Genomic DNA, 22,455 nt, shown 5'->3' with positions numbered 1-22,455 from the left:
AATATATATATATATATATATATATATATATATATATATATATATATATATATATATATATATATATATATATATATATATATATATATATATATATATATATATATATATAATTTTAAGAATTAATTATATATTATATTATATTCATGTGCATAGTTGACTTGTAATTTTTAGTCCGTTTCGTCGCGTGTTGAGAGTTCACTTTGGTCCCGGTTCCAGATTTTCGAACGTCCTTTCGTACTATTTAATATCTTGTACTTTGCGTTTTGCGGCTCGTACTCTTGTAATTTCTAGACGTTTCTCATCAATAATTTGAACCACTTTGATTGTACTTTGTACTTTTTAGCTTTTTGGTCGTTTGCGTCTTCAAATCGTCGAATCTGTCTTTTGTCTTCACCTTTTAATATTTAAACGAATATCATTTGTAAATAGAACAATTGCAACCAAAAGCTTGTCTTTCTTAAGGGATAATGCTATGAAATATATGTTCGTTTTTAGCATTATCACACATACACTCATATTTCATACAACTTCATACACATACACATACACTCATATTTCATACAATTTCATCAATTCTATCTCAAATTATCAAACACTATATATATTAATATGAATCCAAATAACCCAAATTCCGATCCGGATATGAATTTGGTATTAACGATCTTGAATACCACAAATAATCGAGCGCTTGAAGATATCGCAAGACTTGATCATTTAGATGAGTTAAACGACGAAGAAGAAGTTGAACCCATTCCAAGGGCACCGAGAAGATATTTATATAGAGATCGTGAAGGCCGTGCAAAAGCTTTATGGAATGATTATTTTTCCGACAACTGTACGTTTCCTGACGATTATTTTCGTAGACATTATCGAATGAGCAAACCTTTGTTTCTTCGGATATGTCAAGGTATAATGAATTTTTCTCTAACTCCGATTCCTGAGTATTTTACTTATTTTCATCAAAAACGTGATGTTTGTGGGCTACTAGGTTTTAATATTGTTCAAAAAGTAACAACAGCCATACGTCAACTAGCGTATGCTGCGACGGCCGATCTTTTTAACGAGTATTTGCATATAGGTGAACGAACCGCATATGATTGTTTAAATAAATTTTGCAAGCCTTTCAAAAAAACAAATAATAATAATAAATAAATAAATAAATAAATTTTGCAGATGTATTTTTCACTTGTACGCAACAGAGTATTTGAGAAAACCAACTGCACAAGATGTGCAACGTTTGACCACTAAACATGCTCAAATACATGGATTTTCGGGGATGCTAGGAAGCATCAATTGTATGCATTGGAGATGGAGAAATTGTCCGGCACGTTGGAAGGGTCATTACACACGAGGTGACCATGGTTACCCGTCAATTATGCTTGAAGGGGTAGCGTCTTATGATGGATGGTTTTGGCACGCTTTCTTTGGTACTGCGGGATCAAATAATGATATCAATGTACTTAATCAATCTGATTTGTTTAACGACTTATTAGCCAGCGAGGCTCCACCGTGCACGTTTACGGTGAATGGATGTACGTTTGATAAGGGTTATTATTTGGCGGATGGAATTTACCCGGAATGGTCCACGCTAGTTAAGTCATTCAGAAATCCGATTGATCCAAAACAATCAAAGTTCAAAAGGTATCAAGAATCTGCAAGAAAAGATATTGAACGAGCATTTGGAATACTACAAGGTCGATGGACGATTGTGCAGCATCCGGCAAGATCATATTATATCCGAAAAATTAGAAGGATTATGTTAACATGTGTGATATTAAAGAATATGATAACCGAGGACAACGGCCGTGCATTTTGTGGACTTGAAGAGAATTATCGTCCGATTCGACGTGCAAGAGGAACATTCCAAGAAAGGGTTGACGCGCATATCCGGGCGGACGCGGAATTAAGAGATGTGGGCATTCATCGACTACTACGAGATATGCTAGTAGAACACGTTTATAATCTTCCACCTAATTATCGAATTCGACATGATCCAACGAGAAATCCAAACAATCAAGATGAGACGGGACCTTCACACGTTAACGATGACGAAGACGAAGACGAAGAGTAATTATTTTATGTAATTTTATTTTAAATTCTATGTTTTAATTTTAATTATTTGTAATGTTTTTTTATTTATCAATGAAATTTTAGTTTTATGTTATTACATATTTATTATTTATAATATATATAACTAAATTAATATTATTTGGAAATAATAAAAAAAATTTAAAAAAAAAAAGGATGGAGTGTCATGGTTGGGAGTGTAGTCCTGGGTTTAGTCATGGGAAGGAAGTGGGAAAAAAGTGCTGATGTGGCGCTGAGAACTAAGGTGGAGACATGTCTTCATTGGGAGCACTCTTAAATTTAGAGTAAAAATCAAAAGTTTGGTTCATTTTGAATGATATACTGATAACCGGCTACTTTTAACCGACATGGCCTAATCGTAATCCGGACGGACTACTTAAAAACCCAGACCGCAAATTTCAATACTTTTTGAAAGTTGGCTAGATCCCACTTGCAAATTTGATTTTGATTATTTGTGAAAAGAAAATTGTCAACCATATGTTGCCTAATGTTCGACCTAACACTGTAACATATTATGTCGTTGAATATTTACATGTAAATAAGTCAACCTACACATTTATCTATCTGAAGAAATCTGAACAGAAGGTATAAACATAAAGATGGAAAAGTTTTCTCCAAAGCTAATAATAATTTTGGTAATTTTCTTTTTGTTATTAGATCATCATCTCGCTAACGATGTCCCTTCAGGTAAGCGATCCTTAATCTGTCATGTAAATAATTTTGTTAATCATCATAATCAATCGCTTCATTCTGATCATTACATATAAGATTTAACTACAATATGCACCGTTGTAAAAAACTCGATTACTCATCGATTAATCCCCGATTACTCATTTTTAAGTGCAGTCCGTTCCGATTATCCAAAATCTCTTTAATTAATCGGTCAACGTCGATTGAATGAGTCAAAATCGTATTAAGTAATTAAAGTCGGTCAAAGTCAAAAAGTAAAATTTTAGAGTTTTTGAACAAAATGAACACTTTTAGACAATTATGTTAAAGTTTATGTTTATGTTTATGGTTTTCTTCTATATATACATATATAATTTTTGGAATTTAATATTTTAATGTATAAAGTACAATCCGATTAATCCCCGAATTGCCGATTATGCCTTCCAAAATCCCAACCGATTAATCCCCAAATAGCAAATTTTACAACCTTGACAATATATACTATGCAAGAAGTTTGAATTTTAAGGGAATTTGATGGTTAAAATCTATTTATACTTCAACTATGTCTGTATAATCTCTTTAATTAACTGTAATTATATACCTATATCTAAAAGGTAAAGTGGAAATGAATAGTAATTATATACCTATATCTAAAAGGTAAAGTGAAAATGAATAGTACTATTCATTTCCACTTTACGCAAACTTAACCCCTTAACTTTCATTAAAATACAAATCGAACCCCCCACTTTATACGTATATTTTTTCCTAAATTTCACAAGCTTAACCCCTAACTTTTATTAAAATACAAAACGAACCCCCACTTTACTAACTTTTTTTTTTTTACTAATATTCAATTTTCACAAACTTAACCCCCTAACTTTTATTAAAATACAAATCGAACCCCCACTTTATACGTAAAGTTTTTTCAAACTTCAAAACTTAACCCACTAACTTTAATTAAAATACAAATCGAACCCCCACTTTACTAACTTTTTTTTAAAAAAAATAAAACCCGAACACTAAAAGAAGCAACTTTCACAAAAGGAACAACCCTTCAATGTTATGTCGAAATTTTTTTTTTTTTACAAAATAGATCAAGACTTTTTTTTTTAACTCGCATTCAAAACGGAGCCCCCGGCGCGAAGCAAGGGCTCCACAACTAGTTGTGTTCAATTAGACAGCAAATTTACCTCAAAAAAGTTGATTCAGGCTTGGCAACAGAAATTAGTGGTTTCGAAGAATCTAAGAAAGCTAAGAACAGTTTCGTCTCCACCGTCACCAAAGACCAATCATGCTCGTTCTTTCAACATGAATTCGCCACCACCTTTGATTTCACAGTGATAATGTTATCGATCAAGTTAACTATTGAACTCATATATTCATCAATGTTGAAGTTGAATTGCCTCTGCTCAAAAACTGTTAATAGTAAGGTTGCAAATATTGCTACTCGAAATTTGATATGCCTGTTAGCAGTCTGGAATTAGAAAGATGGGTAAGGTTGCAAATATTGCTACTCGAAGAGTACTCGGTCGAAACTTTTTAGAGTAATTGGCAATTCGGGAAGTAATCAGAGTTGACTTTGACCGACTTTTAGTAACTTTGACTGAGTTTTCACCAATTCCGAGTAATCCCGAGTTTTGGCCGCCTGAGTAATCTCTGTTGACTGAGGGTTGACTGAGTTTTGACCAAGTACTTTGCCCAAAATTGTAACCGAGTACTCAACGAGTTTTTCTAAGTTCTGCAACCTTGAAGATTAGAAATTGCAAACAAGAAGAGCATTAAAAAAAACTGTATAATCATAATCAAACTCCAGACAGTAAGACATCACATCTTAGCTACATACCGCACATTTATACAAGTATGCTTACATTTAGTATTCAACCAAAATATCCATCAAATTATCACCAGCCATGTGACATAGGTCATACACTCCTTGGTGGAGAATATCCATCTTTAATTGCTAAAAAATGGTCAAAAACCAAAGATTTTCTTCATCTATTCATCAAATGTTAGATGTAGAAAGTAGAATTTTATTCTTTTTCAAGAAAGAGAATGAAGTTAAAGTTGCTAGTCGGTGACTGATCGGTAAAGTCGGGGACTAGTAAGATGTGGACCAACTTTGACTATTATTTACCAAATTTGATCTATTGACCGGCGACTTTTGACTAATTTGCCCTAGTGAGGGCAAAGTACTCCAAAATCCCAACTAGTCGGCCCACTCGTGCCATGGTGATTGAACAGCAAGTGGGAGAATGTGTGTTTAACAAATGAACTAAAATACGAATATTGCACAAATTTTGGTTGGATAAATATCTATGCAAGTCACTAATAATCTAAAGTCACCCTTGAACGATTTCTAGTTTCTAAAACTACAACCACATAATTGAAATTTTGTTGGATGCCACTTGTTAATTTAATTTAATTATTAGTGAAAAGAAAAGTGCCAACCATATGTTGCCTAACATTCGACCTAACACATATGATGTCGTTGACTAATTAGAAGTACACAAGTCAACCTACACATCCATTTGAAGAAATCTAAACACAATACATGAACATAAAGATGGAAAAGTTTTTTTCAAAGCTAATAATTTTGCTAATTTTCTTTCTGTTACTACTTGATCATCATCACGCTAATGATGTCCCTTCAGGTAAGCAATCTTAAATCCGTCATGTAAATCATTTTGTTAATCGCCATAATCTGTAACTTCATTGCAATCTAATCATTACATATAAAGTAACTAGAATATGTATAGTAGTATACTTCAACTATGTCCATAAATCTGTTTACCTAACTGTAGTTGTGTATAATTAGACAGTGAATTTACCTCGAGGAAGTTGATTCAGGCTAGACAACAGAAACTCGTGCTTTCGAAGAATCAAAGAAAGCTAAGAACAGTTTCGTCTCCACCGTCGCCAAAGACCAATCATGCTCATTCTTACAACATGAATTCGCCACCACCTTTGATTTCACCAGTGATAACGTTATCGATCAATTTAACATTAAACTTGTATTTTAATCAACGTTGAAGTTGAATTCCCTCTACTCAAAAATAATTACAAAGAATTAATTATATAAAAGCAATTTCAGTTACAGTTACAATTTTATTTATCTATGTTTACACACGTGAGGTTTGAACTTGAGACATTTTGTAAGTAAACATAAGTTATGACGCCTTAACACTAGGGCACTAGGCGAATTTGGTGATGGTTAAACTACCTTCCTACTTATATAGGTAGTACGATCACCCACCTTCATCACAATGTCAAATTGGTTCCAAACGTATCTTTCCTTATGGCGAAACATACATTTTTAGATGACCAGCAGCTGCTAAAAACGGACAAAAACATTACATCAAATGTCAGATGTAGAATTGTATTCTTTTCAGGAAAGCGAATGAAGTTAAGAAAATGATTAACACAGATAGCGTGTGTAAACACTATACACAATGGTGTTGTATACCTGCAACTAGACAAATACAGAGGAAATGACTTGTTTATGAATGAAAAAATATACAGGGTTATCAACACTAAATGTTCCCATTAAAATTGACTTAACTTGACAAGTGTCAGTTCAGACTCATCCCATTTAAAAAAAGTCAACTCTAAACAAGATTTTTCGGTCACGTTTCTCAAGCTAGAACATAAGATTATTTCATGGGCTATTGTGATGTGTGGATGCATGTATACAGTTATTCTTAATTTGATATGCCTGTTAGCTGCTGGACTTTTAAAGATGAGCAAGGTTGCAAAAATTGCTACTTGGAGAGTACTCGGTTGTAACTTTTTAGAGAGTAATTCGGTACTCAGGGAGTACTCGGGGAGTTATCGGACGTTGACCAAGTTTGACTTTGACCGATTTGACCAAAACTAACCAATTTTCCGAGTAATCCTGAGTTTTGGCGGAGTAATCCCCACTGACTCAGGGTTGACAGAGTTTTGACCCGAACTTTTAACCGAGTACTTGCCAAGTACGCTGCAAGTTTTTCTGAGTTCTGCAACTCTAAAGATGCAAAATTCCAATCGAGAGGAGCATTAAAATACTTACTGTATAATCATATATATGACATTAGCAAAAGTCAGACATCACATATTAGCTACATACCACCCATTTATACAAGTATGCTTACATGTAGTAATGTTAAAATGCTTGGCAAGATCTATAAATCTTATGGAAGATACTAAATTTACTATGTGACATAGACCATACACTCCTTGGAAGAGAATATCCATCTTTAATTGATAATCAACACATGCATCGATTTAAAAGAATGATGTTATATTTACAAGAAGATAAATTCATATACAAACCGCTACAAATGTTTCATACCTTTTGCATGCTATATTTTCTTAAAACCGATATGTAAGTCGTATCAGTCAAGAAGCATGGCTACTGCATCCCTGAGGCTACTTTTTTTCTTTGTTATACTGACTTGTTTGCTTGAAATAACATCATGTTTTTGAGTCTTAAAATCACATGGAATTATGCTATCGTTGATTGAACTGGCTTCTTCTATACTTGGCGGTTTCTTTAATAAAGGCCCCAGAAACAATCCGAGCATGTCTTGTGCTGAATCATCTGTCACTCTGGATTCGACTGTTGTATCTAGTGTAACTTGTCGTATTCTCCAGTGAATCATGATTTGAAGTTGTGTCTTTACTTGTTGTATTCTTCAAGGAATCATGATGAGAAGTTGTTTTTTCAGGCATATGTGATCGATTATCGTGAGGTGAAATGAGAATAGTAGTTTGAGCCGCAACTGAAGTATATGAAGATTTATTTTTCGATCCACGATGTTGTTCGGTTGACTTCTGCTGAACCGTATCACTCTTATCATTTTGAACAAACTTAGAAATGAAAAAATTTAAAAGTGAAATGAGACAGGCTTTACTTCCTAATCAACTTTACTGTAAACAACCTTATCGGTCTAGAAACAAAACCTTCACGGTTTAATTTTCAATAACAAAAACTAATCTTTCTAACGAATCTTACATGGCAATTTAAAGGAGAAAGATAAGGATATAGATAAACATAAAAATATAAATTTACATAATCAAAATCCTAATAATCTAAAGTCACCCTTGAACCATAAAATACACTTTTTAGTTTCTAACTATAACCACATATTTGAAAGTTTACTAGATCCCACTTGGTAATCATAATACATTTTATTTTATTTTATTTTATTTTATAGCATATTTTGCTAGATTCCACTTGCTAAAAAGAAAGTTGTCAACCATATGTTGCCTAATATTATTCGACCTAACACATATCATGCCGTTGACTATCTACAAGTACAAAAGTCAACCTACACATGTTGACATGTATTTGAAGGAAATCTAAACACAAGACATGACCATAAAGATGAAAAAGTTTTCCCCTTTTTCAAAGCTAATAATTTTACTAATTTTCTTTTTGTTAATAGATCATCATCGCGCTAATCATGTCCCTTCAGGTAAGTGATCCTTAATCTGTCATGTAAATCATTTTGTTAATCGTCATATTCTATTACTTCACTACAATCTAATCATTACATAAAAGATTTAACAACAATATGTTAGATCTGTTTATACTTCAACTATGTCTGTAAATCTGTTTACTTAACTGTAGTTGTCTTTAATTAGACAGCGAATTTACCTCGAGGAAGTTGATTAAGGCTTGGCAACAGAAACTAGTGGTTTCGAAGAATCAAAGAAAGCTAAGAACAGTTTCGTCTCCACCAGGCACCAAAGATCAGTCGTTCTCCTACTTACGACACGTTTCCGCCACCACCTTCGATTTCACGGTGATAATGTTATCGATAAAGTTAACTGGCGAGCTCATATTTTCATCAATGTTGAAGTTGAAATGCTTCTGCTCAAAATAAATTGTAATTAAATATATAAAAGCATTTTCAGTGTCATTTAGCAGTTTTATTATTTATGTTTCTGCTCTATTTTAGCAGACACGAATTGAAAGTCTGGCAATAATATAGGAAGTATAGCATCCATTAATTAACAGGTCTTAAAATACTCATGTTTTCCCTTTCATCTCCTTTCAAGTACTAATTTTAATTTACATGTCTATCGAATTTTCCATTTATACAATGTTCCCCTTTAATTTTCTAAAATTTTCCTAAATCTTCTAAATTTACCTTCTCTTGACATAAATTTTCCAAAATGAACAACGTAACTAAATTTGAACACGTTCTAGATTATTAACAAACGTAACAAATGTAGCTAAATTTGACCGATTTGACCGAGTCCGTGTTGACCACGAGTTGCAAAAATCGAGTACACAACGAGTAATTCCGAGTTCTGCAACCCAGAGGGCACTAGGCCAATTTGGTGATGGTTAAACTACCATCATCCACCATCACGATAATAAAATGGTTCCCAATGTATCTTTCCTTTTGCCCAAACATACATATATAGGACCAGCAGCTGCTAAAATGGTCAAAAACGATACAATTTCTTCATCGAGGATTTCATGAAATGTCAGACGTAGAATTGTACTTGTTCCAGAAACCCCAATGTCATAAAGAAAATGATTAGCACAGATAGCGTGTTAAAACACTATAAACACAATGGTGTTGTATACCTGAACTAGACATATAAAGTGGAAAAGACACTTGTTCATGAATGAAAAAATATACAGGGTTATCAACACTAAATGTTCCCATTAAAATTGACTTAACTTGACAAGTGTCAGTTCAGACTCATCCCATTTAAAAAAAGTCAACTCTAAACAAGATTTTTAGGTCATGTTTCTCAAGCTTGAACATAAGATTATTTCATGGGCTATTGTGATGAGTGTATGCAATGCATGTACAAAGGTATTCTTAATTTGATATGGCTGTTACCAGTCTGGAATATTAAAGATGATGAATTCCAAACAAAAACAGCATAAAAATACTGTATAATCATGAATATGACATAAGCTAAACATCTTAGCTACATACCACACATTTATACAAGTATGATTACAGTTAATAGTGTTAGAATGGTTGGCAAGATCTATAAATCTTATGAAATATACTTAACTCACTATGTGACATAGACCATACACGCCTTGGAAAAGAATATCTTTAATTGATAATAAACACACGCATCAATTTGAAAGAATGATGTTTTATATATATTAACAGGATAAAAACATAAAATCTACTACAAAGTCTCATACCTGTTGCATGCTGTATTTACTTAAAACCGATCTGAAAGTCTTATCAGTCAAGAAGCATAGCTACTGTATCCCTGAGGCTACTTTTTTTCTTTGTTATACTGACTTGTTTACTTGAAATAACATCATGTTTTTGAGTCTTAATATCACATGAAATTATGCTATCGTTGATTGAACTGGCTTCTTCTATCGTAGGCGGTTTCTTTAGTAAAGGTCCCAGAAACAATTCGAGCATGTCTTGTGCTGGATCATCTGTCACTCTTGTTTCGACTGATGTATCTGGTGGTGTAACTTTACTTGTTGTATTCTCTAGGGAATCATGATGAGATGTTGTGTCTTTACTTGTCGTATTCTCGAAGAAATCATGATGAGAAGTTGTTTTTTCAGGCATATCTGATTGAATATCGTGAGGCGAAATGAGAGTAGTTTGAGCCGCAACTGAAGTATATGACGATTTACTTTTCGATCCACGCTGTCGTTCGGTTGACTTCTGTTGAACCGTATCACTCTCATCATTTTCAACAAACTGCAAACGAAGATACCAAAAGACAGGCTTTACTTCCTACTCGTGTTTAATACCATCACGTCTTTGTGGAAACATAAGTTTCTACTGTATTAGAAATTAAAAAAATTTAAAAGTGGTCATGTGATTTTAACGTAACATACTAGGATAATTAACTTCAATAAACATGCTACAAATATAGTGTTCACATATTGCAAACAACATTAAATGTTCAAGTCTTAGGGGAATCTATATTACTTGAAATAAATTTAAACTTAAGAAAACCAAAAATAACATTCTTCTGACAAAAAAAAAAAAAATGATGAGCCTGGTGCAATTGATGTAAAAGCCTCTTGAATGAAGTTTGCCCTTTGATAATTGATCTGATAACCTTTACTGATAATTTCACTATTTATCATGAATACAAGTAGCAATAGCAGAATAATCAAATTCCAAAATGCAAACCCAAAGACACCCCCTATATCTCCATGTAAACATATAAATGAAATTAATAATTAATAATAGTAAAAAGAGTCACCTCTTTGGCAATGCTTATAAGATCTTCCATAGTCAATTCTTCATCATCTTCATCACAAGTAAAACCTTGACATTCATCACCATTTTCAAACGCGTCCTCGTTTACCATCTTCTTTCTTAAAGACTGATCTTCAACTTTCCTCCCAACCTTTTTCTGCTTTCTTTTTTCAACGACTTCTTCCTCATGATCACGACACTCAATTGCGTCTTCCTCAACAGACCCTCTTCTCTTTCTCTTCGTTTCACATTTAACTAACATACTCTCGTCAACATTTTCTTTCTTATTTCGTGTTACACGTTTCGCCTTAGGCTTTAAAGATTCGGTCACATCACTCAATTTATCCTTGATTACATCATCATTTTTATCCAAATCAAGAGGTTTGGTTACTCTATTAAACATCCATGAGGGTAATCTCCTTTTTTCATCCATATTTCACCTTTTACGTTTAAAATTTACATTATTAAACAAAACCTCTTAAATTGCTACACAGTTTCAACAATAATCCTGCAAAATTACAAAAGAAGAGTTCACATAACCTGAATTTTTAATCTTAATTAAATTGAAACATTATATGTTTACTTTTATATACAACATGAACTCAATTGTTGAGATTATGTTGTTTTTAGCAATAAGCTAGGGTTTAATTATAGTTCAGATTAGACTACAAGATAATTTGTGAAAATTGAAAACGTTTAATTATACAAATTAGGATGATTACCGGAATTTAGGGTTTAATTGATCAAGTATCTCTGCAACGATCAACTAAGCGATGAGTTCGATGCCAAATAGAACCAAATAATTGGCAAAGAAGATAGAATCGCATACGTGTGTTTGATCCCAAAATAATTACGATTTTGGTATACTCAGGTTAGAATAACGACCTACACGGTTAGTTTTTGATTTAGAGAGCGGTGTTCATTCGTTTAGTTTTTGATTTTGCTAATTTATTTAGTTTAGTTTGTTTGGTTTTAAAAATTGGACAATGCTAAGATAAAACCCTCTAGTTAATTAATTATAAAGTATAAATATTCTTTATTTAATATGGACTTTCCTTATATAATTTGAGAATTAATGTTATTCATGGCACAATTGTGTTGTATAAATGGAATAAAATTAAATTTGTTAAGCTTAAACGTAGCCCTAAGGGTTACGTTTACCATTTTCCTTAAAAATTTTGAAAGAAAAATTGAAATTCAAAATCGAAATTAAATTCACAACTGAAATTGAACGGAAAATCAAATCAAATTCAGTTCGTTTCGTTTTCGTTAAAAACTGAAGACCCTAAACAAACATAATTCAATCAAAATAATCATAACATATCGAAAGATTAATTTTAAATTATATATTATTGGTTGAAATCGGTTTTGAATTCGGTGTTCGGTTAAACCGAATTCGTAAAAGTAAAACCGAACTCAAATTTGAAAGTCGACCAAAATTAGAACCGAAAACTGAATTCTAATTCAATTTTTTTTTTCTTGTTAACATTATTATTACTTATTTATATTGCTAAATGTAATTATATTTATTATTTATTATAATTATTAATAGTAAAATGTTAATGACAACCTTAAGGATTGTCATTAAAAAGTTTTTTAATGCAATAATAGTAGTACATTTGTAAGTTAAATAGTAGTTTTCTCCATGAAACTATATGGTTATTTAGAATGTACAATCAAAACATATATGTACAAATTTCGTAATGACAACCCTTAGGGTTGTTATTAGCATTTTTCATTTTAATAATTTAATATTATTATTTGTATTATTTCTACTTTCTTGTATATATATATATATATATATATATATATATATATATATATATATATATATATATATATATATATTAATATTTAATATTAATAATAATAGTATAATAATAAATAAAAGTTGGACTATTTTATTCTTAGAAACAAGGTAAGGAGAGCACTTTTGACTTGGTAGTAGAAAGAAAACTTATAAATATTGAGACTCTGAATTCAAGTCTCTTAATAAACTATTTGTAATTGCGCATGTGTTTGTCATTCGAAAAAAATAGAAATAAGGTATACAAGCTATTTGTTCATTTGAATGGATTCAATCCATCCAAATAAATGTATATTTTTTAGTAAAAACACGTAAGTAGTGATGGGAAATCCATCCAAGTAAATGTATATTTTATAGTAAAAACACGTAAGTAGTGATGAGAAAGGGGAAATAGCGAGGGGGGGGGTTGATAATTTGAATAGAAGTTGGGAGTAAAATGTGAAAAAAAGTGATATAAACAATATCATTCAATTTATTACGTCTGTGATCCAACTCGTGATGCCATCAATCACGCCCAAAAAAATTGAGCCATCATGCAACGTTAAAGGCGTGATAGGGGCACTATGGCTTCACAAACCTACCATCACGCATGGTTAAAAATAGTCATATACAGATATATTTATGGCATTAGAAAAGATCATATTTTGATAAAGCTACACGATTTATTGTGAATTGGAGTATGACCCTTGAAAGTTTTGTACATACTCTTATATGAAACAAAAAGTGTCCTTTGTGGCTGGTTATATTTTTACTACTAGATAATAAACTTTAAATTTCCTGTATATTCAAAGTAAAGCTAAACTAATACTCCGTAATGTTAAGTTTGTACTCAGATATTAAAGTAATTAAAGAAAAAACCAAGGTTGCAAAATTTGCTATTCGAGGATTAATCGGTCGGGACTTTGGAAGGATTAATTGGCAATTCGGGGATTAATCGGAGATTAATCGGATTGCACTGTATACATTTAAATATCAAAATTTAAAAATTATATCTGTAACTATAGAAAAAAACCATAAATATAAATATAATTTAACATAATTGTCTAAAATTGGAAATTTTGCTTCAAAACTATAAAATTCTAGTTTAAATTCATGTTAAAATGTTAACTATTTTTTACTTTAACTGACTTTGATTATCAATTTCGATTTTGATCCATCAATTGACGTTGACTGTTTAATTAGACGGAGTTTTGGAAATCGGAACGGATTACTTCTAAAAATGATTAATCGGCGAGTAATCGGGTTTCTTACAACACTGGAAAAAACAGTTCAAGTCATCCAAGGAGGTAGAGCACACTCCCAAACTGTAGTAGTTTCCGACCCTTTCACGAGTCGCTGTTTCCGACCATCTCACCCTTCACTAGTCACTGATGTGTTATCAGTGAGGTTTGAAGAACTAGGCTATTATGTGATGGTTAGGTTTGTGCTCCATATATTGTATCATAATCACCTAGTCTCTAGGTATGACGTTCATCATCTATCAGACTCAGAAGCACTCTCTACCCTTCAATTTCTGTGGTTTAAGTTAAATCTTTTATTCTTCTCGTCTGGTAAACAAAATTGACAACTCATTCAACTAACGACAATCAATCTTGAAACTGATCTCTGGAACTTAAGAATAACATTCATCCACAACATGTTCGAATCGAGAAATATTACAAGAAAAGACATTGAAACAAAGAATATGGACGTAAACATGTATACAACAACATACAATCATCAATTTCTTACAAATAAAATATACACAATGTAGCATTAGATCACACATAAAACTGAAAATCTATGTTTACAGTAACCAAAAGTACAAACAGATCAAATCTCACACTGTGGTGTCAAAAAAGATTACCAGTGTGAAATTTACCCTTTTGGGACATTCCTGTTTTTCGAGGAACCTGATATATGATCAACATGACACACAAAATGACTAATAAAGTCAGCACTAGGGTAAATCTTTACTTGCCATCGTAAAGCAAGATTAGTAACTCGTCATCAGTAATCGCTCCCATTTCCATAGCTCGTTCCAAGGCAGCCCTACCGCCCCCATCTTTAATAGATGGGACCGCCCCTCTGAAACAAGATACACTTTTTTAGCATAAATGAAAGAAATAGGTGATCAATTTCGACTTGTTAACTACGTAGAGGTCGAATCCTAATACAGAGTAGTTTTTATGGGTCAAACCAGTAAATGCAGAAGAAAAAATTTTATACTAAAAAGAAAAAGGGTCAGACAGATCAGAAGTCAACCAAAACTTAGATTAGTAGTGATATTAATATGACGTGTGTAATCATATTTGACACACCAACTGTTAACAAACAAGAAAGTGTTCTGGGTCAACCCAATTCGACCTTTTTCACACCCTACAAATATATTACTCTTTTTGACCCATCACCCACCCCACCCGCTTAACCTTAATACCTCTACAGGAAAATCAAGATTTCATAAATCGCTACTCGGGGAGTACTTGGTTGGGACTTTTTAGAAGTACTCAGCAACTCGGGACGTACTCGGATGTTGACCAAGTTTGACTTTGACCGAGTTTTACCTATTTAATGAGTAATACCGATTCAGACAGTAATAATAGATTTATAGAATTACCTTCTTAGCATATATTTGGCCAGTTTGTTATTGCCAGAAGCGATACAATGGTGAAGTGGCGTCCTACCATGAAAATCGGGCCTGTTTATATCAGCGCCAAACTGTAATAACAGTTCCATCATCACTTGATACCCAGAGTCACATGCTAAATGCAATAACGTACACCCTTCAAGACAATTTTCTGGCTTGTTAGAATCCTTCAACTTTTTACAAGCTAATGGATCAGTTTTTACAGCAGCATTTATGTCATGACGATTGTGAAACAAATCAGCACCAGCCACCTCATTGTATGTAGTGTTAACTATATTGGTATGTGATATAGCAATTAGTCTATATACTTCACGTATATCATTAATCTTAACTGCTTCCCATATCATAGTGGCATAGGAAGGGTTTGTAGGGGACGGTCCTGCTTCAGGGACTAACCGCTTCTCCACATACTGAATTATATCAAAACAAAAACATGATTTACATTTCTGAGTTTTTACAAGTAAAATTATTTTAAAGACATAATTGCTGAAATAGTCCCTGTGATTTCACCCATATTTCTAGTTTAGTCCAATGTGGTTTTTTTTTCATGGATATAGTCATGGTTGTCAATTTTGCTGAGATAGTCCCTATTGGGTACAAGTACAACCGCAGGGACTGTTTCAGCAATTTTGGATGAAACCACAGGGACTATTTCAGTAACTATGGGTGAAACCACAGGGACTATCTCAACAACATTGACAACCTCGAGGACTATATCCATAAAAAAACCACATGGACTAAGCCAGCAATACGGGTGAAACCACAGGGACTATTTAAGCAATTATGGCTATTTTAAATCAAAATTCAGTACGCAATTTGACATCATATACCTTTGAAATAATATACTTCTCCCTCTGTTGAAATGCATCCCCGGGACTAGGTTTGTTAACGATTGTTTCATCATCACTAAATATTTTGTCCAAACATCTGAGGTTAGCGCGAGACTTCAATACAACAAATTATGAAGGTTGATTGCAAAAAGGTAACATCTTTTGGTCAGATTTCTGTTATTTCAATGAAGAAACGATCACAGTTGCAAATTTTTTACTTAAGATGATCTTCAACCATGTCAGCATGCAATTAGTTTTCTGGGAGCCACTTAAAGAAATGACCCTTTTTCACAACATAAAGAAATGTTTGTTGGCACGATAAAAGACAGTTAGAAATTTAGGTAAAACTTACCTACTAGTTTGAAGCCGATTTTCCCATATGGAATTGCAGTATTTATTGCCCAAACTCTGAAACAAATCCATCACACTCGGTTCCCAAACTTTCACATCGAGACTGATTGACCTAACCTGTAGTAGTTCGAAACATAATGGCGTAGTTCAGATATGAACAAGTGAAAACCTCAATATGCATAATTTTAAGAACCCACCTTTGATATGTGAACCCCTAGATTTCGATGTACACCAGAGCATTCAATGCACATTAATATGCCTAAATTAAGAGATGCCCAATCAGGATCAGGTGCACTGCATTCTGCACATAATTCATTACCAGGAATCTCTCGAAGAACGCTAGAAACACAATCTGTTTGATCGATGTTCAAGTTATCGAGTATAGATTCCATGTTATCATTTTGTGAATCAGCATAATCTTCACCAACTGATTCAAGGGTGCTTCCCAAATGATTTCTGCTAAAATGTGTCTGCAGAAGTTTTACAGTAATAAGATAAGAACATGGAAAGTAATTTATTGATGATATTTCAAAGAGATTAATTTATAACCTGTTTCATCTGGGAGTTCAAGAGAGTTGCTATCACGCCTGTAATCTTGTTCATCCAATCAGTCCTATCAACTTCATTCTCAGCCTGCCAAAACCACATACAGATTAAGAAGAGCTAATACACTAATGATTGCATAATTCTATACAAACAATATAACAAGAATATTTTTTGCATGACTAGACAAAACAGCACTGTTGTAACAGTCGGCCAACGCGTCAGTTTGTGTGGGTGTGTGTTTAATTTATTTAATACTAAAAGTCAACGTTGGTCAATGCCTGACTCGACCCTCAAAGGTCCGACCGACTCGTCCCCGACTAGTGAGTTTTACAACCTTGCAAAACAGACAGCATTATTGACGATTTACTTAAAATGGGTAATTCCAAGTTACCGCGTATGTTTTAGAACTAATAGGACAAACTAAAGCTAGCAAGGAAACACGTCACATGGACCAATTATCATCCTAAGTTTGTTTCTAAGGCCTAAAACCTCCTGTATCATTTTATTAAAAAAAAAAATCAATAAAATATAAGGCCCTGCTTGGCTCACGAAATCCAATCGGATTCCGGTGGAAACGGAAATGAATTTAAACACGACACGCGTCTAAATTCAATTCCAATTCCGCCGGAATCCCATTGGATTCCGTGAGCCAAACGGGGCTTAAGTATTTGTGTAGTGATATTACAAACACTAAATTATAAAGAAGATAATAATAATAAAAGCTTTGAACAAATAGTGTTTCAACTGACCTAACCAAGTTTGACGTGTTTCAAAATATTACCAAATTTACACCATATCTCAACCCCCCATATTGCCACCTCATATTAATTTATGAATTATAAAAGAATCTGCTGAACGATCAAACCATTCTGACCTGCAATGTGTAAGTTTTAAAAGGCGAAATTATCCTAAAGCACAAACGCAAATCCAGATCCTCAGCATCTGCTTTTATTGTTGAAGTACGAAGATCTACAGTATGACATTCCAAGTTATCCTCATCATGAGACGCTGCCCTACTATGCCTAGCTCGAAACCTCCCGAATACACGACCTTGTTGTTCAGCAGATTGAAGTGAATTGGTTGATTGAGTACCCTAAACAAGATTTATTTTTACAATCGAGATGATGATAAAAGCATGATGTCACAATCTGAAGAACCAATATTTACATATAAATGTGCTATAACTTACCACAGGTTTGTTAGGCAGAATACGATGATAATACAAACTTCCACGGCTATCAAGAACAAAGAATCGTCTCTTCCAATCTGCTCTCAAACTTGAAGATCGTTTTAGTAGATACCCTTGTTTGATGGTCTGGACCTGGAGTAAATATCACAAAATTACAATCAGCTAATTATCTAATCACAACTCAGGGTCATAATAAGTATTTTACAAGTTTGAATAATTACCTATCATTAAATCAAAGGGTACAATATGAATAATTACCTATCATTAAACCTATCATTTACTAGCAGCAACATGATCAATCAATCAAAGGGTACAATATGAGTAATTACCTATCATTAAACCTGACTTTATATGATCAAATTTCTAGGTCATTTAATATTAATTTCTTAAACAATCAAAAGTTGCCAAACACTCAAAGAACTGATTGATTTTCATACAGCAAAACACTGCAAGCACCATGACCTATCTATTAATAGCAGCTAACTAGCTAATTCATTTATTCGAACACATAATAACTTCTAAAACACATATCCAAACACCTACTAAAGGGTAATGCATCAATAACTACATGAGCACAATTTGTAACTACTTGTGACAATGTACACACTTCAAAGTAGAAACATCATGCACACAAAAAACCAAGGTTGTAAAAGTCGCGACTCGGGACGAGTCGACCGAGACCTTGGAGGGACGAGTCGAGCGTTGACCAACTTTGACTTTTAGTAATAAATAAATTAAACATATATGTATTACACATAAATATATCAAACATTGAACATAAATTTCAAACATAGATACATAGAACAAAATCTAATTTTAAAAATTATACTCCAAATTTTTTGAACTATAACCGATTCAGCCGGAATTTTTAGTGTTGATCGACTTTTAAGGCGTTTTTGGGCGATTCGGGATGGGCTAGTCCCGAAACCGACTCTTACAACAGTGCAAAAAACTATACTTACAGTTCCTTTAGTAGTCGACTGCATTATCGCTTCTATATTCTTATAAGAACTCATTCCCACTCCATTCACGGTTATACGTCCCACATTGCTAGGCACAGCCTCTTTCATTTCTGCTTGTGTCCTAAATTCTTGTATTCGTTTTGCAAGTCTATCTTGTTCAATACTTGACTGTTCCTTAGATTGTTGGGCATATGTTAACACCTGATATCAACACCGCCACCTGTTACAACTTTCCAATCTTTCACCTTCGGTAAAAAAACATCAAAGGAAAAAGAACATAAAAAAGAACCTGATGAATGAAAGGCTCCATTTGACTCAACAATTCGTAGCCCTATAAAGTCAAAACAAATAAGTACAAATTTGGCATAGTAAATATTAGATGGCGTTTGAGGTTTTCAAACCACCCACCAGTTTGAAATATCTCAAATGTGCATCCATTATTGCACTAAGAGATTCTAAAAACGTGTATTTCTTTTTTGCTTCTATATTCATGAGAGAGTGTACCTGCATTCCTTATAAAACACCAAGGAGATAATCTTAAACCTTAATAAATGGATAATATTCAGCGAAAAATATAAAATGATTGAGACTATTTATTTGACATACTAGATTGAATCTACTCCTCTCAAACGCAGATTTTGAGTTTTGTAGGTCCTGCACAAAAAAATAAATAAAAGATACATAAAAAAATTAATAAGCTCCTGTGAGCATACTTTATGCAAAATATAATTTCGTAAAGGACAAATCGTACCTCTTCTAATTCAGTAACAACTTCATCCCGCGTACTCTTCTTCAAAGAAGCAACCTTTTCACGAGCCTGTATAAATTAAAAATCAATAAAATTTAACCTTCACGAATAGTAGCACAATATTGAAAAGGTTAATGAGAATTCTTTGTAATATTAAATTATATCATTTCTAGAAAGACAACTTGAAATCAAGTATACTAACAGAAAATAACCAAATTAAAAATGTACCTAAACATAAGATGTAACGGAAACAAACAAATAAGAACTTAAAGTGAATAAACCTGATCATATGCATGAGAAGCTTTATCGAATCGTTTACGTGAGTCCTGAGAACATAAACAAAAAATAGAATAGATGAACTACTGTAAAATGAAAGTAAAAATTAAGATAAAAGGCGAAGAAGGGATATAAATAGGTGATATTATAATATATAAATATAATAATCTTATTATGTGACACTAAACTAGCTTTTTGTGATTTAAAGTTGAAGATAACCTTCCATGCACTCAATACTTTTTGCTAGACATTCAATGTAATTAGGAGATACAAAACAATAAAACATAATAGAACTGGTTCCATCATATTTGAATATCTGTTTAAGAAATATTCTTGTTAGATGAGAAGATCACCTTCGTTTCTTGAAGATCATCAGCCAAAAACTGACTTAAACGATCAACGAGTAGATGTTCAACCTGCAGAAACAATTTGCAAAAGTATCCAGCCTTAGTGCAGGAACTTACATAAGATGAATTACATGAGTAGATGATTATCAATCTTTAATCTCTCCTTTTTAATAGCAAAACCAAAACGAGTAATCATTATTTCATGAACTCCAATTCGCTATCATTATAGGTTAACAGATGCAATGAGTTCACTTACTTGAGACCGAAGAAGCTCCTTAAACGTTTCAATTTCCCGAAAAGCAGAAACAAACTTTGACATTATTGGACCTTTCAATTTATAAACAGAAATTAAGTTATCATGTGCATTTGTTAGATCAACAGTATAAATAGAAGTCCAATTAATACAGGTATAAATTTACCAAACTAACCTCCAATAGATACACTAACGGGGTCATCCAAACCACCACCAAATGCTTCCAAGGCATCTGCAAATATGAAGTCAACATTGCAAGCTTCTCCAAGACCATCCCTGTGTAGAAAAATAATTCAATAACCTTAACCAAAATTTTGGTTCAAAAGCCGATTTAGTAATCCTTGGATAATACCGTTTTATATATAATTCATTATGTTGAATTAGATATTTTATATCATAATTAGTTCATAACATTCATATTTATAAATCAAACATTGAATCATTTCTCGTTCACTGCTTGATTCAGAAATAAGGTAGCAATAACACACAAACAGCAATAAGTGATTCAACACTTACATATACTTTTTGCTCCCTTTGTGTAGTTTCTGACATCGCGTTTTTAGCTCATCCGTTGTCTGTTCAAGATAACGCACCTATGTAAAAACGTAAAATACCAGTTCAGAATCTTCATTTCCCTTAGTAACTTGTTTACTTATATTACTGAAAACACGCCGGAACACATGATAATACTCCATATCTACTTACATGAAGTCGAAAACTTCTTTTTCAAGTAATAACTAATATATGATTATGATGCATTATGATATTGAACAGATATATTTACAACGTGTGCATACACATTTATACTAGGTTAACCTAATATCATCAAATAGTTAGTAATATAATAACAACCCTAACTATGCGGAATTGGTAACCTAATTAAGTAATTAATGTGTCTGCAGTTTGATTAAGATCTAAGCAAAACCTAATAACTTCAAGATGCATTACAATAATGACAGACTTAACAATATAATTTCAAAAATGGTAACCTAATTAGGTATATAATGTGTCCGCAGTTTAATTGAGATCCAAGCAAAACCTAATAACTTCAAAATGCATTACAGTAATAACAAATTAAGAAATAAGATGAATAAAAGGCATTGTAGGAGTAATTAAGAACCTGTTTTTGGAAGGTAGGTGAATCATCGAGTTTGATGAAGGCGGTCATGGGATTGGTTAGGGTTGGGGGAAGATACTTTTTTAGTAAATTGGGGAAATTAGGAGGATGATGAAGATGAAGATTAGGGATTCTTTTTTGTTCTTGATTTATGTTTATTTGATCAGATCGCGGGAAGGTCATATTGTTTATTATTATTTTACAGTTAATTTATTAATTAATTAATTAATTAATTAATATTATATTGAATTGAATATTGCAATGTTGATGATTGATGATGACGGTGGTGGCGGTGATTGGGCAATCAATTTGGGGTAAAAATTAAATCGGTCAGATGATTATGAGCAGCGGTGAAAAGTTAAGATGGATGAATTAATGAGAAATTATTAGGTGTTAATTATATTTTCATGATGATCAGAATCAGAAAATAGATTATACATTTTTAAAA

The 22,455-nt window shown here is 32.7% G+C and overlaps 3 protein-coding genes across 12 annotated transcripts; 1 reads left to right on the top strand and 2 right to left on the bottom strand.

Moving 5' to 3' along the window:
* The first annotated feature begins 612 nt into the window (after positions 1–612).
* Positions 613–2,074, top strand: LOC139860135 (uncharacterized). Its single transcript, XM_071848910.1, has 2 exons — positions 613–1,081; positions 1,203–2,074. Exons 1-2 carry the CDS (start codon positions 613–615, stop codon positions 2,072–2,074), a joined length of 1,341 nt encoding a protein of 446 aa, XP_071705011.1.
* A 3,933-nt stretch (positions 2,075–6,007) lies between these two features.
* Positions 6,008–11,853, bottom strand: LOC139857506 (uncharacterized). 5 transcript variants are annotated; one of them, XR_011762568.1, is made up of 6 exons: positions 11,678–11,853; positions 10,960–11,463; positions 9,923–10,445; positions 8,399–8,614; positions 7,091–7,608; positions 6,008–6,091 (listed from the first exon to the last, which is right to left on the bottom strand). XR_011762568.1 is itself a non-coding variant. In XM_071846287.1 (4 exons), the coding sequence occupies exons 2-3, from the start codon at positions 11,386–11,388 to the stop codon at positions 9,966–9,968; spliced, it is 909 nt and encodes a 302-aa protein (XP_071702388.1). In that variant the 5' UTR covers positions 11,389–11,463; positions 11,678–11,853; the 3' UTR covers positions 7,618–8,614; positions 9,923–9,965. The 5 variants fall into 5 exon arrangements, 1 of the variants encoding a protein (XP_071702388.1); XR_011762566.1 differs by lacking the exon at positions 6,008–6,091 and having other exon boundaries at positions 6,995–7,608; XR_011762567.1 differs by lacking the exon at positions 6,008–6,091 and having other exon boundaries at positions 6,995–7,572.
* A 2,585-nt stretch (positions 11,854–14,438) lies between these two features.
* LOC139858786 (ADP-ribosylation factor GTPase-activating protein AGD2-like) lies at positions 14,439–22,154 on the bottom strand. Of its 6 annotated transcripts, none has more exons than XM_071847618.1 (19): positions 22,011–22,154; positions 21,407–21,483; positions 21,066–21,166; positions 20,894–20,964; positions 20,644–20,706; positions 20,296–20,340; positions 20,018–20,083; positions 19,873–19,920; positions 19,675–19,770; positions 19,556–19,597; positions 19,267–19,467; positions 18,305–18,436; positions 17,990–18,208; positions 17,119–17,202; positions 16,767–17,039; positions 16,571–16,686; positions 16,219–16,315; positions 15,359–15,798; positions 14,439–14,829 (listed from the first exon to the last, which is right to left on the bottom strand). In XM_071847618.1, the coding sequence occupies exons 1-19, from the start codon at positions 22,056–22,058 to the stop codon at positions 14,715–14,717; spliced, it is 2,334 nt and encodes a 777-aa protein (XP_071703719.1). In that variant the 5' UTR covers positions 22,059–22,154; the 3' UTR covers positions 14,439–14,714. The 6 variants fall into 6 exon arrangements, with proteins under 6 accessions (XP_071703719.1, XP_071703721.1, XP_071703720.1 ...); XM_071847620.1 differs by having other exon boundaries at positions 16,219–16,294; XM_071847619.1 differs by having other exon boundaries at positions 21,407–21,465.
* Positions 22,155–22,455: the final 301 nt, after the last annotated feature.

Source organism: Rutidosis leptorrhynchoides, chromosome 7, assembly GCF_046630445.1.
Source record: "Rutidosis leptorrhynchoides isolate AG116_Rl617_1_P2 chromosome 7, CSIRO_AGI_Rlap_v1, whole genome shotgun sequence".
NCBI classification, from domain to species: domain Eukaryota; kingdom Viridiplantae; phylum Streptophyta; class Magnoliopsida; order Asterales; family Asteraceae; genus Rutidosis; species Rutidosis leptorrhynchoides.
The sequence above is the reverse complement of the archived record's forward strand: the minus strand, read 5'-3'. Positions and strand labels throughout refer to the sequence as shown.

What these genes read in the sequence shown, in the direction of transcription:
- LOC139860135 (XM_071848910.1), top strand. Translation starts at nt 613, where the DNA reads ATGAATCCAAATAACCCAAATTCCGATCCGGATATGAATTTGGTATTA. An exon ending in TAACGAGTATTTGCATATAG is followed by an intron (nt 1,082 to 1,202) that starts GTGAACGAACCG and finishes TGTACGCAACAG; the next exon opens with AGTATTTGAGAAAACCAACT.
- LOC139857506 (XM_071846287.1), bottom strand. Translation starts at nt 11,388, where the DNA reads ATGGATGAAAAAAGGAGATTACCCTCATGGATGTTTAATAGAGTAACC. An exon ending in TTATAAGCATTGCCAAAGAG is followed by an intron (nt 10,446 to 10,959) that starts GTGACTCTTTTT and finishes CTTCGTTTGCAG; the next exon opens with TTTGTTGAAAATGATGAGAG.
- LOC139858786 (XM_071847618.1), bottom strand. Translation starts at nt 22,058, where the DNA reads ATGACCGCCTTCATCAAACTCGATGATTCACCTACCTTCCAAAAACAG. An exon ending in TTGTTACTGAATTAGAAGAG is followed by an intron (nt 19,921 to 20,017) that starts GTACGATTTGTC and finishes TTTTTTGTGCAG; the next exon opens with GACCTACAAAACTCAAAATC. An exon ending in TAGGGGTTCACATATCAAAG is followed by an intron (nt 16,687 to 16,766) that starts GTGGGTTCTTAA and finishes GAACTACTACAG; the next exon opens with GTTAGGTCAATCAGTCTCGA.